At 36.8% G+C, this 15,076-nt stretch overlaps 1 protein-coding gene across 3 annotated transcripts in view; it reads left to right on the top strand.

The window, feature by feature from the left end:
• The window catches only part of SCFD2 (sec1 family domain containing 2), a 358,054-nt gene that overhangs the window by 41,516 nt on the left and 301,462 nt on the right, over window positions 1-15,076 (top strand). For all 3 annotated transcript variants that reach the window (XM_032497377.1, XM_032497373.1, XM_032497380.1), the window contains exon 3: window positions 4,312-4,439. In XM_032497377.1, the coding sequence (XP_032353268.1) occupies window positions 4,312-4,439 (128 nt within the window). The remainder of the gene's footprint in view (window positions 1-4,311; window positions 4,440-15,076) is intronic.

The following is a 15,076-nucleotide window of genomic DNA, read 5'->3' as shown; positions in this document are numbered from 1 at the left end:
CTCCCAGTCTACACTGCTACGACCACTAGTCCACGACACTGGCCCTGTTGTGATAGCCCTCTGTGCACTGCTTATTCCCTCATTAGGAAAACTGAGAGTTTGTACAGTTGGAGAGGGTAAAGAATTATGTAAAATACACTATCATGATTCTAGTGTGGATTTCAATGACATTTTTCTTGACTTACAAAATTGGATATCAGGAATTGACGTCATGTGAGACTTCAGTAGTGTGAAATGTCTATTGGATCAACTTTTATAAGCGTATTAGAGAAAGGCAGCAATTAACTCCTGTACTCGGCTCAGATGCTGATAGAGGAGTGCGTGTGTAAAACACCAAGCAGCAGTAAGAGTGACTTGGTGAGGAAGTGGGCGCAGGACACAGCTCTGCTGCCAGTTCTGCCAGTTAGTACAACTTTGATCTTCTTCAGTGCTGGTTATTCAGAGAACCAGAATTAGTTCATGAATGTTAGCTTGGTAAACTTAAAATGACCATGTGTGATGTAGGGTATGGTGTGTTTAGGAAACTGGGATGGAAAGTGGACATTAGCAACTGTCACATCTAGACATTCAGAATTGTTTATATCAACAAAACAATTTTCATGACCTGGTTCTGCATCAGTGTTAGACACCATAGAAGCTATGTATTTCTTCTAAATGTTTTAATAGAAAAGAGGCAGAGAGTACAAGCCCCACGTGACTTCGGTATTGGTGCACAAGTCAGGATTATATGAAAAATTACTCAATGTAATTAAGTGGGTTTATTTAATAAATTACCAGCCCTTGAACATATTAAATTTTGAGCCAGTCTCTTCCATAGCAGTAGTAATGATAGTAACAACCAGAACAGCAACCATACAACTGCTCATATTTACAGTGAATTGAGAAAGTGCTTTATGTATAATAAGCATCGTTTTATTTAACCCTCATGACCACCCTGTGAGGTGGTCACTACGTTACTTCCATCTCACAGATGAGGAAATAGAGGAAAAGAGAGGATTGGTTACATGCATGAGGTTACAGAACTAATGAACATTGTTCATTCAATATTTCTTGAGTATAATGGGCCTGGCACTGTTGTAGGTAGTGGGGAATTAGCAATGAGTATTAAAAAAGAAGTCTCTGCTTTCGTAGAAGGACCTTACCTTCTATGAGGGAGTTAGACAACAAACAGATAAACATGGAAACAAAATAAATCAGATGGTAATGAGGATTATTCAGGACAGTAACACCCCATAAGGGGGAAAGGGTGTGCTAGGATAAGGTGCTGAGATGGGCTGTCATCACTTTTACATGGGTAGTAAGAAGGGACCTCCTGGATAAAATGACATGTCAGCAGACACCTGAAGAGAGAGAGGGATATTTGTAGGAAGAGCATTCCTGGTAAAGGAAGGCAAGAGGTCCCTGTGCTTGGAGTGCCCAAAGAGGATTGGAGAGGCCAGGTCGCTGCTGTGGTGAAGGGAGAATGGTTGGAGTTTGAGCCCAGATTTATCTGACCCCAGAGCCCACATTTTAACCATTACACTAATCTGATGGGGCAACCACAGCATTACCTGACCTGCTGTGATCTTGGAGTCACTCTGTGTTATCCTCATGGGAAAGAGGAGGGCAGTAAAGTTCTACTTTAGAGGTTCTGTGTGTAGAATTGAGAGTATAGGAGAAGTCCCCGTGGTTTGGGGCGCTTTGGAGATAAAAGTAGGGAATGATTGTGGATCATAAATTTGGGAAATTGGGAGGAGTGTAACTCCCCTGCTCACAATTCTTTGGTGGTTCTCCATTGCCTTCAAAGCCTTATAGAAATTAAGTAACTCTCCTAAAGCCCCATAGCAAATAGACCTTGTTTTTAAGAAAATTCATTTTATATTGTAGTATAATTGATATACACTACTGTGTTAGTTTCAGGTGTATGGCAAAGTGATTCAGTTATATATATATATTTTCAGGTTATTTTCCTCATAGGTTATTACAAGATATTGAATATTGATCCCCATGTTACACAGCAACTCCTTGTTGCATATCTATTTTATATATAGTAGTAATATATGTGTAATTATACATGAGTACTAAGTAATAGTAATATGTATCTGTTAATCTCATGCTCCTAATTTATTCCTCCCTCCTTTCCCTTTCCCCTTTGGTAACCATAAATTTGTTTGCTATGTCCATGAGTCTGTGTCTGTTGTATAAATAGACTTATTTGTATTATTTTTTAGATTCCCCATAGAAATGCAGACCTAGTTTTGAAAGATGATAAAGACTTTGTTTGTGACTGCTGAGCTGTGCTACCCTTCTGAGAATGTGAAATCAATCACACCCTCTCTGGCTTCCCATCGCCTGCAGACCCAAGACTATGAGCCTTGGCAAGGAATGCAGGGCCCTCCTAGAGTAGCTTCCACCTTCTCTTTGGCACTCACTTCTGCTGCCCTTCCCCTTGCACCTTAGCCTGGAGCAAAACAGTGCTCCTTAGTATTATGTCCCTAGACCTTGCACCTTCTGAAATGTTCTTCCTCTTGTCTTGTGACTAAGATTTCCTATCTTTTGTGAAGACTTTCCTTACCATTCTCTTTCCTAGTTTGAGTTATACCTTCTTCCCTTGGCTGCTTTGGTATCTGTGTACTTGCTCGTCATTTCCAGTAGAGATCATTCTCTGGGTCCCTCCCCTCCCAGCCAGGATTGGAGCCCCTCCTCTGGGCTATCAGAGAAATCTATGCTAGCATTGACCATGCTCTTACCACACATTTGTTGTTGTTGTTGTTAATTTCTTTGCTTATATGTTTGCCTCTTCTTCCAGACAATAAATTATTGAAATCGTGTGCCTTTTTTTTTTTTCTATATGCCAACCACTGAGAATAGAGCTTGGCATGTAGTTTACATGCTCACTTAAATTAAACTTAAAATATTAATTTTCATATTAATGATGACAGTTTTGATCAGATCAAAATAAGTGAAATATGTTGAGCAGTGATGTTAGTTCAACTCAGAAAAAATAGATTATAATAAAAACAACTACTTAGCTAATGAAAGGTTATTATGTGCCAGACGTTAAATTCATTCTGAAGTACATTATTCCATTATTCCAAATCAAATTCAAACATTAAAGGTATACTTTATTAGGTTTGATTTTAAAGCTAAACTTAATATCTTGTTAGATACAACTTTTAAGACTAAACGTTTAAAAATGCATTGATTTTCAAACTATCGCTAACTGGATAGTGGGAGATGTTACTGGGGCTTTAAGTGGAGGAAAATATCCTTAAAAAAGGGACACAAGTCATCTTTGTTCCTTTATACTCAGTTTGTAAAACGTCACTACAGATGTGTATACTTGGCTCCATGCAGAGCTCTTCCGGAAAGAACACTGTACTCATTGATAACTGGGATGTGGCATGTTGCGTGAGACAGAGGGCTGTTGGAGAAGTGAGCCCAGATGAGACCATGCATAATGCAGTGCTTCGTGCTGTTATCAACGGTTAATTGTAAAGGCTTCAGCAGTGCCTTCCTTCCAACCTACGGCCCAAAGTGGGCTACTTAAGGCCATGGTTACTTAGCCTAATTCCTGATATTCATTCACTAGGAAACCTACTCATTAGGAATTCTATTGAGTAATTTTTGAATGGGAATTCTCATTGCAGGTTGCTTTGTATTTCTCAGACAAGTATATTATCTAAGACTCATATGCTTTTAATCAGTGATACATCATTTCCGGATGTGTATTTAATTTATGGCTTATATAACATTTATATATTACTCTAGCAATGTTCAATCATATTCTGAAATACTTTTTTTCTTTTCTTTTTTTCTTTTCTAACAGTGTTCTCTCTGATGAGAATTTTTTTTTAATCTTTTATTTAAAAATTGAAGTATAGTTTATAATGTGTCAATTTCTGGTACACAGCATAATGTTTCAGTCATACATGTACGTACATATATTTCTTTTCATGTTCTTTTTCATTATAAGTTACTATGAGATATTAAGTACAGTTCCTTGTGCTATGCAGTATATGAAATACTTTTAAAAGCAAATTCTCAAAAAAATTTATTGTACAGTTTTCCCACACTTCTCGTAGCATTGTTTAGCTCCTCTGCCTATCCCTTTTTTTGGCTTGATTTTATTGTCTCCTTAATATCTTAATATTTTGTGCTGATTAAAGTGGATTAGCTATTCTTTATTTAACCCTATAACTTAGAATCTGTCAGTAGGAAAGATTACGTTCATGCTCAAAAAAGATAAATTTAAGAAATTATTTTGCTTGCCATCCTTTTCATTATCTAGTAGAAATGTACTCTGAAGCTCTTTTTGTGGTTTTATTGCAGTGACCCCGCAGCTAAAACCCTGTGGGAAGCTTTATTGAACACCAGGCACAAAGAGGCAGTGATGGAAGTCCGGAGACATCTAGTGGAAGCAGCAAGCAGAGAAAACCTGCCAATCAAGATGAGTATGGGTAAGTTACGGCTTCACCGGGATAGGCAGTGACTGCCAGCTCTGAGGAAGTTCATTTAAGCCTGCTCTGAATTGTGGGTCAACCTAACCAGCATGGCATCGAAGTAAAAGTATTAAAGACATTTGTCAACTGTTGAAAGAGTAGGGAAGGAATTTGTACCCATGCCCTCGGGGCTCAGCCATGACCTCTTTTCTTAGGCTCAACTTTGGGAAGCCCGGGAGAGTCCTCGCTTATAGAGTCCTTCTGTTAGTTATTTGATCTAGAACTATCAAAATTGGTCTGAACTCCCTCCCCTTCATTCTATTCCACTCCTCCTCCCTACTCTTATGTTTTCTTAACCCCCTTTCCCCACCTGTGGATAAAAGATCTTTATTGGTTTTGAATTGATGAATGAAGGACTATGTTGACAAATCAGTTGAGCAGATGGACGTGTTGTATCCCAGCCCCTCACCCTTAGAGTGGTCTGCTGATTGTCTGGTCACACCAGTGTTACCCCTTCTTCACCAGGGCATCACATACATCATTTTTCTCATTTCTCTTTTTTTTTTTTCACATGTGGCTTTGTCTTCAGTATTAAGAAGAATGGGTCTGCAGGAATATAAGCTTTAAATGGCTTTTTTCTTTTGATTAAAAAGTCAGAGAACTAATGTTTTGATTTGAGAAAAGGAATCTGGTGTTTTGGTTTTTAAAATTACATAATTTTATTAATATGGAAATATTTAAATATGAATATTGAATCTGGTGAATAGGAAGAATTTATTTCTGGAATCTTATAAAAGTTTATCTATTTTAAACGTTAGATTTCTTTTATAATCTACTGTTAGGTATCCAATAATTATGAGTACATTTTACTAGATGAGGAAATTTTTCTTGGCTGAGATTCCTAGCCCAAGTTCCTAATTACTTGTGAGTACAAAAAAACCCCAAAAAACTGTCAAGTTACTAGAAGAACAAAATTTTGGAAGTAAAAGAATGTGGATGAGCCTAGAAGGAAAAAAGTTACAGAGTCATAATATGAAAAAAATCGTAACTTTCAGTGTGTTAGGTGATAATATATGAGGACTTTAAGGAACATGAAGGATGATAAGAAAAGTGAAAATAACTAAAATTTATTGAGCACTTACAATGTGCCAGGTCTTCTTCTAAGTATTTACATGAGTTATCTTACTTAATCTTCAGGGTAATTCTATGAGACAGGTACTGTGAGTATCCCATTTTTCAGATAAAGAAACTGGAATAGAGAAAAATTAAATTGTCCGAAGCTGTACATCTGCTAAATCTAGAGTTCTGATGTAAGAAAATATGCTCTTTATTTATAAAATCATCCTAATTCCATACAACCATTGCCAGAAGTCCTTCATGTTGTTTTCGAATAGAAATAAAGTTGTTACTTTGAGACCACCCAGACATTTGACTATAGTTCTAGTTTCTCTTACCTTCTCTCTCTCTCTCTCTTTTTCTCCCTCCCTGCATTCACTTCCTTCTTTTCTTTTTTCTTTCCTTTCTACAGTTCTAGGTGCACATTAATAACAAGTGTGTTTACCTTAAGAAGTTCCTTATCCATGAATATGTTGAAATAAGAACTAATTCATATTGTGCATAAAGAAAAGTAGGAATGCACAAAGGGTCTGGTGATAAGGTTAATTTATATTGCATTTCAGTGATAAAACCTTATGATGCTGTCACAGAGCATAAATCAGTTTTTATTGCTCAGTGCAGGACTCCTGAAAGATCAACACACTTTACATTTCTAAAGGTCTGTATCTTTTAAAAATAATCAGAGACAGAAGAGAAAAAAAAAGTGGGTAACCCCATAAGGAATTCAATTTAAATATTTGAGTTTTCTGTCGACCAAAAAAAATTTAGATAAGATGGTTTGATTTATCCCCTAACTCCAGACATGGGGGAGGGTGAGGAGAGAAAAAAGAAGAAGGAAAGAATCAGACAATTGTTAGCAAACTTTTGTTGTATGAAGGACCGAAAAGATTGGCCCAGATCACACTCTATCCATGTGCCAACTGTAATTTAGTAAAAGATAACGCACTGTGGCTATTTATTTCTGCTTCATATCACGGGTCAGAATTTCTGGCATGTCTCATTTCTGTATGCTAACAGATACATAACCATGAACAGTAAGGAAAAGAGCTGGAATTTAAACATAATAAAATATTGATATTTGAAAACTGCTTATCGTAAAAAAAAAATAATGTTCTGATATCCTAGATGGCTGGAATGCTTTTTCTAGCAGCATTTAAAACTATGAAATGTACTTTAAACTATGCACTGTTCTCTCAACCCCTGCTATAAATTCTACTGAAGCACACATTTTTTTCTGACTGGAATAGAGCCTTCTGGTATTTTTGAGACATTAAGCAGATATTTTAATTCTAGATTGAAGATTTTTTTATATTTAAATTCACTGGGAGGGATCCCATGATTGAAACCTCAGATCTTAAATATGAAATTTCCTAGTAAAAGGTAAGTTCATATTAAAATATCGTGAGCACCAAGAGAAATAAACATCATTCTCTTAGGGGAGAAAAGTTTAACTGCTGAAAGAAAGAACAAAATTCATTTTATCATTTCCCATATAAACATATGCCTTCTTTCCCAGAGCTTGTTATTAAATTGTCAGTTAGCTAAATAGATATGTTCCAGAAAAGTGATTTTTTAAAACATTGTAAACTGAACTGTATTTTTCCCACTGGCATTTCATCATGAAAAAATGTATTCTGAAAGTGAAAAATAGACTCTAAGAAACCCATCTGTCTGGACCCAAAATGTTGACTCACAGAAGAAGTGAGTAGAGGGTGCCCATCTCAGTCTCTTCATTTTACAGAGAATCTGTTCCTCTGGACTAACCCTGTGGTTTGGGATTTTCACCAGTTTGTCCCGTATCTCTCTGCAGAATGGCCATAATGGCTGGCAGAAAGATCCTGTTTGGGCTGAAGTGAAACAGATCTCTTTATGACACTGTCCTTTGTTTTGCAGCCAGGTTTCTTGAAAGAGTATTCTATGCTTGACACCTCTATTTCTTTATTATTTTCTTGCTAATTAATCTAGCGTAGTCTGGCTCCTGACACTTTTTTGCGGAAAGTCTCCTAGACTGCTATATGTAAGCATTTCTCTCAGGCCTCAGTTCTTTTTCAGTTCTTTGCAGTATTCACTACCAGACCATCACTACTTTCTTATACATCTCTCTAGGTTTTCTGTGACCTTAGACTCTCCGAATTGTGATGGAGTGTAAAGTCGGTTACACATGAAGGACAATCACAGTTCTGTCACTTTTTAGCCAGATTTCAATTTATTTATCTGTAAAAACAGTGAAAATACCCATTTCCTGGAATTTTGAAGGAGAAAGAAACTCCGAGCAGAGCGAAGGTTATGATTATCAAGCAAACTGGAGCAGATGCGCTGCAGTTATGTTCTATCTGTGGGAAAATCTATGTGGGAACCATATTATAGGAAGGTTGTTTGATGAGAGTAAAATCAGAACAAATCAAGTTAGATGATTTCCCCCTTTCTGGGAAATGTACTAATTCATTCTTTCCACTTAATTTATCTTTTATAGTCTTTATACTGAATGTCTCCCTTTTGATAACATACTCTTTAAGCAAAATTCTAAATAGTTTTTCCATTTTCAGCTTAGTTATGATTACATTCTATTGACTCTTCCTTGACTCTGTTCACCTCCCCAAATCACCTTGGCGGTATTTGGGATTCCCAAACCCCTGTGGTCACACTTGCACAGGAAAATCTCTTGAGTTACATTTCCAGATGATGATCTGATCCATTATGTTACACAGCTTCTTGCCTTACTCTCCTCTTTTGGGGGCACTGGAGTGTCAGTTCCATATAATCACCATCAGTTTCTCTTTTCCAAAGTAGTATAATGAGTTCTTTCAACCATTTGTGAAAAGACAAGCCTTTCCCACCTTTAACCATCACATTTTTTTCTAGTTCTGAGCCACTGACAAAGCTCTACTTTGTTAATGTCCGTCCTAAAATGTGATGTCCAGAGCTGAATAAAGATGTTGTCTTGCCTCTTTTCGGACACCATACTTCTCTTAATGAAGCCCCAGGTGAAAGTTGTGATTTTTGCTCCCCACCAATGCCACACCCACTATCATTTTTGCTTTACAGTTTAGCAGTACTGGCTTTGAAAAGCAGCAATAAATCAAAAAACACTCTAAAATTTTATTTGATATATACGTTTTTCAACATTGAGAGTACTCTGCTTCCTATTATTGGTACTTGAGTTCATCTAGTTTTGGCTGAATAACAGCTGTGTTCTGATCACATTTATATCTTTTGCTTTCATTATGGAGAATTTTGGGGGGGATTAAGGGGAACATGTGTGTGTATATGTGTGTGTGAGAAGTGGGTGTGGAGATTGTTAAACTTTGCAAAACAGATAGATTAAAACCTAATAAGCCCAATGTCCCATTTGATATGTGGTAAGTGTAAAAGATAAGAAAATCTTCTACCTTCATGCTTTACCCATCAACTCAAATTGCTGTTCCTCCCTACTCCCCATTCCCCAGCAGGAACTTCTGTAGATCCAGGTCTTTGTTATTTTTGCTTGAAAGTTTCTCATTGGATTGTTCTTATTGCCTCTCATACACCCCTGTCTTTATGTGTTAGCTTTTGCCACAGTTTGGGGAATGGGGGAGGGAATTGTCTTTTATTGAATAGCTACTTTGTCTCAGGTAGTATAACACATTTTACATAGTTTGTTTCATTTAATCCTCCCAGTAGTCTTGTGAATTTGGTACTCCCCCCACCCCACCCATTTACAGACAGGGAAAACTGATACTCAAGGTTAAGTTTCTTTTCCAGGATTACTGTGCCAGTTGTTAAGTCATTGTCTCAGATCTAAACCCACCCTTGTGCTCCGTGATGCTGGGGCTGGGACCCTGCAGACCACCTTTCTGCCCTTTCAGCAGGCTCCCTGGTAGGGTATGCTGATAAGGGGTGCCATACGGAAACTGCAAGGCTGGAAGTGGGGAAATCCACTTCCTGTCTGCCTTCCTGTCTGCCTCCTGTGAACTTGGCTTCTGCTTCTGAGGGTCATGCCAGCAGACAGGTCCTTCCTGTGGCAGCAGCTGAATCCGGTTTGTGGTTCTCGCAATACTCACAGAACCAGCCTCACTGCACCCCCTCCTCAGAGGTGCCAGCCTAGCTAGTAGCACTTCATTCTCAGAGAGGTGTAATTCTAACCTCTTCCCTTTGTTTCCCCCACCCTACTGGTGATAGCTGCTTCCAGCAGTTGCTACCTGCATGATACCTTGGAGGTTTCTTCTTATCTTTCAGTTACCCAGTTAACAATTCTGCAGATTAAATTTTCTCTGCTCAAATAACCGGTGTGTTTTCTGCCCTCTGCATGGGCCCTGATGGATCCAGACATACAGCAAGTAAGCCAGGATACAATCCAGGTCTGTCTGATGTCTGTATTAGGCCCCTTTCTAGTTCGAGGAATCAAACCACTAGGGGTGGGAGGAGCAGCCACAGAGCTACAAACACAGATATGAATGGACCATTCCCCTGTCTAAAACCCTCTGAGGGTTCCCCATTGCCTCAAGATGATGTCCAAACTCCTTAGCATGCTATTTATCTAGATCTTTCTGACTTCTAGCTTCATGCTTCACCCATCAACTCAGATTGCTCTTCCTCCCTACTCCCCATTCCCCAGCAGGAACTTCTGTAGATCCAGGTCTTTGTTATTTTTGCCTGAAATTTTCTCATTGGATTGTTCTTCCACATCCACTCCAACCTTCTCTATTTGTGCTTCTGGAGGCTAACCATTATGTTCTGCCTCAGCAGTCTTTTCTATCCTTGGCCTCTCAGTTGGGTTTGGTCAATGGGAGGCATGAGTGGATAGAGAGAGAGATAGAAAATATCACATTAGGAATTCAAGCAGGGAAAATTTAAAAAGTATTTATTAGTTAATATAAAATTGTATAATAAACCTATTACACGTTAACATGAATAACTTTTTGGACAAATAACTGTATTTTCTCAAACAAAATTATGTAGTGAAAAAAGTGGCACCATTTTACATTTTTGCACATCTCTAATGTCTGGTTTAATAGAAGACAGCTGTATTCTCATATCTGCTTTTTCATTCAGTCTGTTGTGATATATTATTTTGAATAAAGTATATAAAAAAAAGCTGGCCTTACAAAGATATGTAGTTGAAAAAGGGAGAAGTATTTTAATAACTATTCAGAAAATTACAGATATTCTTTGATACTACACCAATTTTACGAGAGGTAATTTCTTATGGGTTAATTACAGTGTGGAATATGAAACCATATCATTGAATTTCCCATACTCTGTTACATTAAAACCTATTGGTCTCTCTTTTACTTTGAGTGGATCTTTTACACACATGTTATTTTATAGTATTGTACATTAGTCATTTGGACAATATTGTTTCTCTGAATTATGCAGATTTCCCAATGTTGACACTATATATTATACAATATAACAAAACCACATTTGTTGATATCCCCACTGATTTTATTTGAAAATTTTTACATAATACTAATATAAAGATATAGGGGCAGATACAAATGTTCTAAAATTATAATTTCAAATGAAAACTTGAGTTTTGTTATTGACAATACAAACTGTTAGTGGTTTCCTTGAAGTGAGTGACAGGCTCACTTCATTCTTTTTTTTGGAAAAAAGTATGAAGAACCATAGTTTTTCAGTTATCTTTTCCAGGAAAAATTTTATGCCATTAAAACAGTGTGAGCAGCAGTTCATATCTCAATCACACCAGTGCTTTTTCCTCAAGACAATTGTAGTACTTTGGTACCCGAAGTGCTTTTTGTATATTTCCCATTTCTTTACACCAAATATTGATTTTTTTGAAGGGCTGAGAGTTGATAAAATTAGTAACATTTTCATTTGCATCATGGTCATTCTGAAGTGAAACTGACTGCTTGTATTAACTTGGTGCCACTGCTTTGATTGGTGCTAAGGTGCCAGCACTTTTACCCACCCCTGTTTTTGTACAATCAGCGCAAATACAGGACAGTAACAGAATCAAGTAGCATCTTTGTATTAAGAAAATGGTTCTGACTTTTCTGACTGCCTGAAAGTGCCTCAAGGACCCAGGGGTCCATGGAACACCTTTGAGAACCATTGTTTAAAAGAGTGTTGTATTCTTTGAGATACAACATTAGCATAGTTTCCTGGAGATCATTGGAATCAACAGAAGAGGGGAAAGCTTGCTGAAATTTTCTCTATATATTATCCAGATTTAGAGGTAATAGAAAATTGTTTTCATTAATTTTAAAGATATTTATGAAGTTGCATACTATATAATTAGGTCCTTGTAGGGGATAGGAAATATAAAAAATAGTGTCTTGTTTTCAAATGATCAAATTAATTAACTTTTCTGAATCTGTTTCTCTGCCTTCAAAAGGAGTATTCTGTTATCTGCTAACTTGACAATTAGATGAAATGATTTATATGAAACATAATGTTTATGAAATTCAAGGTGTTCTGTAAAAGATGGGTATCATGTGATAAAATTATTTATTGTCTCCTGGGCAGATAAAACACATTATAAAAATAATGACCAGTGGTCATACAATTGCATAGGAAGAGTATTCTACCAGGTGAAGGGGTGGAATACACTGTCTGTAGGATTGTTCCCTGATCATCTTAGTTGGGAAACATGTAACTGGGGTAATGATTTCCAGAAGTGGAAAATAGATTGGTGATTTAGTTACCTAGTGATTATGATGGCGCCTAAGTAGTGAATTTCTAAATGAAATATAATGTAAGGTTGATCATCCAGGAAAAGAAGGTAGAATGAGTGAGAAGAGGGCTGAAGGCAGAGCTGTAAGGAATGCATCCATTTAGGGGTGTGAAGAAGAGAATCTGAAAGAGGCAGAAATCCTTTTTATTGAATTAGTACTTAATAATGCCTGAAAGTCTTAATGTCACTAAACAAATATTTCTTTCTTATACTGCATCGCCTAAAATAGAACTTGAGTTGCCTCTGTTTCTCTGTTTCCTCATCTGCAAAATGGTTTTGTTTCTTTTTCTTTTTTTAATGGAGGTACTGGTAATTGGACCCAGGACCTTGAGCATGCTAAGCCTGCACTCTACTACTGAGCTCTACCCTCCCCCCTATCATCTGTAAAATGGAAATGTGAATTTCTAATCTCCCTTCTTCAAGCATCTGCCCTCTGGCTCTATATTTTAGACTTTAATTGGTGCATCTTTTTCTTCTTTTTTCCCCCTCCTCCTCTTCCTCTTATGAATCTTTCTATTTTCTCAATGGAAGGAATCCTCAGCATATGAGAATATGGGTGGGAGGTTAAAAACTCTAAGAGAAGATCCATGGCTGTGGGGTGGGAGTTACTTTATTTGGAGGCTCCCGTTTCCAAACCAGAGTGGACCCACCATGGAAAGGCTCCTTACCTGGCAGGCTAGTAATCTGCTTCCTGGATAACAGGGATAATTGGCTCCTTTCCATGCTCTCTGCTGAGTTTATAAACATTGATGCAGTGTTTAAGTTAGTCTCTGGAAGGCTGCATTTCCAAAGAAAGCCAAGTCGTAAATGTTTCTGGTGGTTTTGTATTTCACTATTTTGTATAAATTTCAGGGAGAGCTGTTTATTTTCTGTTTGTGACCCCTGGTCCTGCAGCAGTTATCCTTTATTCTATACTATCCTGAAGACATATCTTGCAATAGGATTTCTCAATTTTGGACCCATTTGATTGAATTGATTCATATAATTAAAATGCTCTTTTCACATTAGTTTCTTATTCTATCTTTGCAATACTGTACAGCTCAAAAATTTGTGTAACAAGAAACATGTATTATTTAAAGGATATCCCAGAAAACCTTCTTCAGTATTTATAGTGTTATAAAAATGGACATCGATTCCCAGCTGGGTTTTATTCGAGTTTCGCTATACAGATGGCTGTATATACTGCCCTTCAAATCCCTGCGGGAGAAGATTTATAATGTCTTCCCTCTTTCCCCTTTAATAACTTGTTTCAATGTCTAATATTCATCACGATTGTAGAATTTTTTTCTCATGTCTGACTTAAATCTCTCCACCTGCATATGAACCATATTTCTTTGTCCTTTGACCTCAATAGAGGTGGGAAGCCAGCAGTTATTATTACTCTTATATTTCTTTCTCTGTTGAAAGACAATGCTTCCTCCATTGTACAAGTCAGTGATAGCAACAGACTCAAATTTCCCAGAGAAAAATACATGTCTGTTTATTTTATGTGAGACAGGCATTATTATATTTCAGAGCCAAGAGACTGTTTAAAAAGCAATACTGGTATATGCTTCTAGAAAATTCATATCATAACATTAGTAAAATAAAAAGTAAATGTCCACCCCCTCCCTATTGTCTTACTCTTCAGTTTGTTCCTGAATTAGTATCTTGCCTTCCAAGCCTTTTCCTGTGTAATTAGGTAGGAAACTAAATAAGCAAGTAAACAAATAATGAGAAAAATAAAATAAAGAAGAGTACTAAGAGTATGGCAAAGTGGTTTCCATTGTGACTTTTTCTCTCTCCTCTCCATTATTAGGGCTTTGGCTACCCACCGTACAATACCAGAAAAGAAACTTTATAAAATTGTACCTCATTTAAAACATTGTATGTATATTTTTAAAGTTACATCAAATTTGGTCAAATTTTAAATGTGTGGATAATAATGATACAACCATGGAAAACTGTTGATAGTATCAAGCTAAGCTTAGTATACACCGACCCAGTAGTTTCACACCTGGGCATATCGAAATGAGTCTACCAAAAGGCATTTGTATTAGAATGTTCAGAGCATCATTATTTATAATGGTCCTGAACTGTAAAACCTAAATATTCTTCACAGTAGAATGGATAGAAAAACTATTATAGTCATTTAGCACAATAAAACACAGTTAGAAAAAAAGAATTTGAGATTTTGGATGATGTTGAACTAAATCTAGACACAAAGTAGTATATACATATAATTCCATTTATATGAAGTTCAAAAAAGCAGACAAAAAGCAAGCTGTGTTAAGAGAGTTAAAAGTAATGGTTTGCCGTGGGATTATTGACTAGATAAGTATTGAGGGAATCTTCTAGAGCACTGGACATATTCCATACCTTGATCTGGGTGCTGGTTACATGGATAGACATATGTGTAAAAATAAACTGAACTGCTCATGTAAGATGTGTATGCTCTGCTTTCTGTTATACCCCTCACTTTCCACCTCCATTATCCCTGAGTCTTCTGAGTCGGAATTGCTTGTATCTTCTGGGCAGGTGGTCCCTCTTTGCTTCAGTGCCTTGTCACATATCCTAGGCAGTCTTTGGTGGGGGAAGGGGAGGAGGATTATTTTTATTGTTTTGCTCCATGATTTTGTACTCTTCTCTTCTTCTGTCACCTTCCAGGAATTTATACTTCAATTTAAAAAATTATTTTAGTGCATACCATAGTATTACTATATGTGAAAAAGCCAGAATTCTATTATTTCTATTATTTCTCAGTTTCCTAGTATAACTAAGTAGAGTTATATCTTGCAATTGAAAATTTTATTCAGGCTATATTCTAATATGCATGAATTAATAGCTGTATATCTTTTTAATAACTGAGGAAATTTGAGTACAG

Source organism: Camelus ferus, chromosome 2 (assembly GCF_009834535.1).
Source record: "Camelus ferus isolate YT-003-E chromosome 2, BCGSAC_Cfer_1.0, whole genome shotgun sequence".
Taxonomy (NCBI): Eukaryota; Metazoa; Chordata; class Mammalia; order Artiodactyla; family Camelidae; genus Camelus; species Camelus ferus.
The sequence above is the reverse complement of the archived record's forward strand: the minus strand, read 5'-3'. Positions and strand labels throughout refer to the sequence as shown.